This window comes from Venturia canescens, chromosome 8, assembly GCF_019457755.1.
Source record: "Venturia canescens isolate UGA chromosome 8, ASM1945775v1, whole genome shotgun sequence".
In the NCBI taxonomy this organism is placed as follows: domain Eukaryota; kingdom Metazoa; phylum Arthropoda; class Insecta; order Hymenoptera; family Ichneumonidae; genus Venturia; species Venturia canescens.
In genome coordinates this window covers 14966630-14969008 of record NC_057428.1, presented here as the reverse complement: position 1 = coordinate 14969008, position 2379 = coordinate 14966630, and the positions used below count along the sequence as shown (strand labels likewise).

At 35.2% G+C, this 2379-nt stretch overlaps 1 protein-coding gene across 1 annotated transcript; it reads right to left on the bottom strand.

Moving 5' to 3' along the window:
• Positions 1-5: 5 nt before the first annotated feature.
• On the bottom strand, positions 6-2326 carry LOC122415072 (WD repeat-containing protein 89). The gene is made up of 7 exons (XM_043426899.1): positions 1895-2326; positions 1560-1786; positions 1004-1338; positions 766-894; positions 603-697; positions 415-514; positions 6-333 (listed from the first exon to the last, which is right to left on the bottom strand). Exons 1-7 carry the CDS (start codon positions 2059-2061, stop codon positions 187-189), a joined length of 1200 nt encoding a protein of 399 aa, XP_043282834.1. The 5' UTR covers positions 2062-2326; the 3' UTR covers positions 6-186.
• Positions 2327-2379: the final 53 nt, after the last annotated feature.

Sequence of the window (2379 nt, the reverse complement as noted above, 5' to 3'; positions counted from 1 at the left end):
TTTCGGACTTTTTATTTAAGATTATTTTTTTTTCTTCTCATTTAATCATTTATTCGTGTCTCGTGAAATAGTGTACATGAAATATTGATAAAAAAAAATACTATTTCAGATTCTTAATACTATGTATTTTACAAAAATATGGAAAATTATTTTTACATATACATTCGATATCGTGCATATTCACACTCAATAAGGCTTTGGCCTTGCTTGTTTATCTCGCTTTTTAACGCTCAATTTTGACAACGACTTTGCTACGTTGTTCTCTTGTGTCGTCTCATTTTCTTTCCAAAAATTTAGGATTCCCATTTCACCGCCGGTTACTAAACAGCCGGTCTATTGTAAGAAAAAGAGAATGGTAAGAAATTTGTATCTTTTAATTCTTTGTACGTTTCAAGATAAATATGATCAACTGACCTTCTCATCGTACCAGCTGTCACGAACGAGCTGCTTGTTCCCTGGCAAATCATAACACGTCTCTAACGTGTCATCCTCAACGATTAAACCGCTGAGATCGCTGAAATACATGAGGCAAGTGAAATTATGAACATTTTCATGTTTTCAACTCTGTTTATTGCAGATTGTTCTTTGTTATCCGATCTCACTTGTTAAAATTAGTTGATCCTGCCAACAAAAATGGATGCCCAAAAACGTTGCTGTTGTGCATTTTGACAACGTAGCAAGAATCCAAATCGGAATTCTAAACAAAAACAGAGCGATTTTAGTAAAAAGTCTTTTGTATTTGAGGTCGACTGTCGTCCTACAAACCATAAAAGTTCCAAGTGAGTCGCGCTCAAATCTTCTATATGGTTGGGCATCCTTACGATCCCAGAGTTGTAGTTCATGGGTGTGGGTTGTACACCAGATATTGCCGTTGTCAAGCCAACCAAGTCTGTCCTGTAAAGGAATTCAAAGAAATTTTATTGATCAATTAGATTTTTTAGATCAACATTTGGAAAAATGTATGATATTGGTCTGGAATTTTTCATTTGCTTTGACAACTTACAACTGACGATTCTGTATTTAGAGCATATTTGAGAGCCGAATCTTCGCTGTCTTGCGTAAGGTCGAAAATATTTATCAAGCCGTCTGTACTTCCAGAGGCCAAATAATCTTGTTTCGTTGGATGGAATGATAGAGTTGTGATATCGTCGATGTGAGACTCCCAGTACCCACCAAGTAAATCACTTTTTTCTTTCATTCTGCCATTGTTGTATCTTAAATCCCAGAACAAAATGAACGCATCACCACCTACATGCTCACTTCCAGCTACAGCATACCTGTCGTCATTGCTTATGTCGAAACTACTGAAAGGCCTGAGTTTACCATCAGGCGTGAAATCTGAAACAGACAAATTTTAGTTTTACAAGTACAGTTAAATATCACGAATTATATTGAAATCTATTTTTCCACCTAAATTGAAAGGAGCGAGAATTGAAAAATGAATAAGTACATTTGATTGAAATTTGATTATCACTATCCTCTAATTTTGATGTGATTATGATGGTTTTCTTGTTCCAGTTTAACGTTATCCTTATAATTGATTTTTCATGGATATTTACCTCTGATGGTGGCAATTATTTTTCCTTTGGCTCTCAGGTCACAGGCTGTGATAAAGCCATCTCTCATGGCAGTGTACACAATGTTTCGAGATATAGGACTGAATTTGATACCGACGATAGGAGAGTTGTTCTCATTGAGAATATTTATTCTATTTACACTTTCTCCCACTGAATAAACTGAGCTGGTACAATCCGAAGCAGCTGCAGCGATTCTGAATTCTGATTCACTGTAATCATACACGGAAATATCGTATTAACAATACGAAAAATTAATCATTGCTTGCATATAATATTTCAGACTGCATTTTCATTTAACAATAAAAAAGGAATATTACCCCTGATGAGTACCGCAAAGTGCTAAAATATAGCAACCTTCATCCTCGGAAATTTTTTCCTCACCGCAAATCGCAAGTTCGCATCTTTTCAAATTTTTCGGATTTCCAATTTCTGTTATTGAAGTATCAGCGTCCCTTTTTTTTATTGGACGACCCATTTTGAGCATTTTTTGCACTGAATTTTCGTTTTATTATAAATATGTTTTTCTATTAGATAATTGATACAACCGTAGCTCACTGAATATATACGTTACTACGCGCAGTAACCAATCCAACTGCCATGTGTTTTCTCGTATTATCATCATTATACCGGTTAAAAATTAAAATAAAAAGCATTTCCATCGCATAGAGGCGGTCGATTTGTGAAGCGTGATATGACATGTTTTCACTCAGTCGAAATTATAGAATCTCTGCTGCAGTTATATATAAGCTCTACTGTGAACGACTGATGATCACAAAGGGATCTTAGATATTTTACCGAACAG

Excerpts from the sequence above, each read along its gene's own strand:
- LOC122415072 (XM_043426899.1), bottom strand. The coding sequence starts at position 2,061 with ATGCTCAAAATGGGTCGTCCAATAAAAAAAAGGGACGCTGATACTTCA. Across the intron at positions 1,339-1,559 it reads AATAATTGCCACCATCAGAG|ATTTCACGCCTGATGGTAAA; the intron begins GTAAATATCCAT and ends TGTCTGTTTCAG. Across the intron at positions 334-414 it reads ACAGCTGGTACGATGAGAAG|ACCGGCTGTTTAGTAACCGG; the intron begins GTCAGTTGATCA and ends TTCTTACAATAG.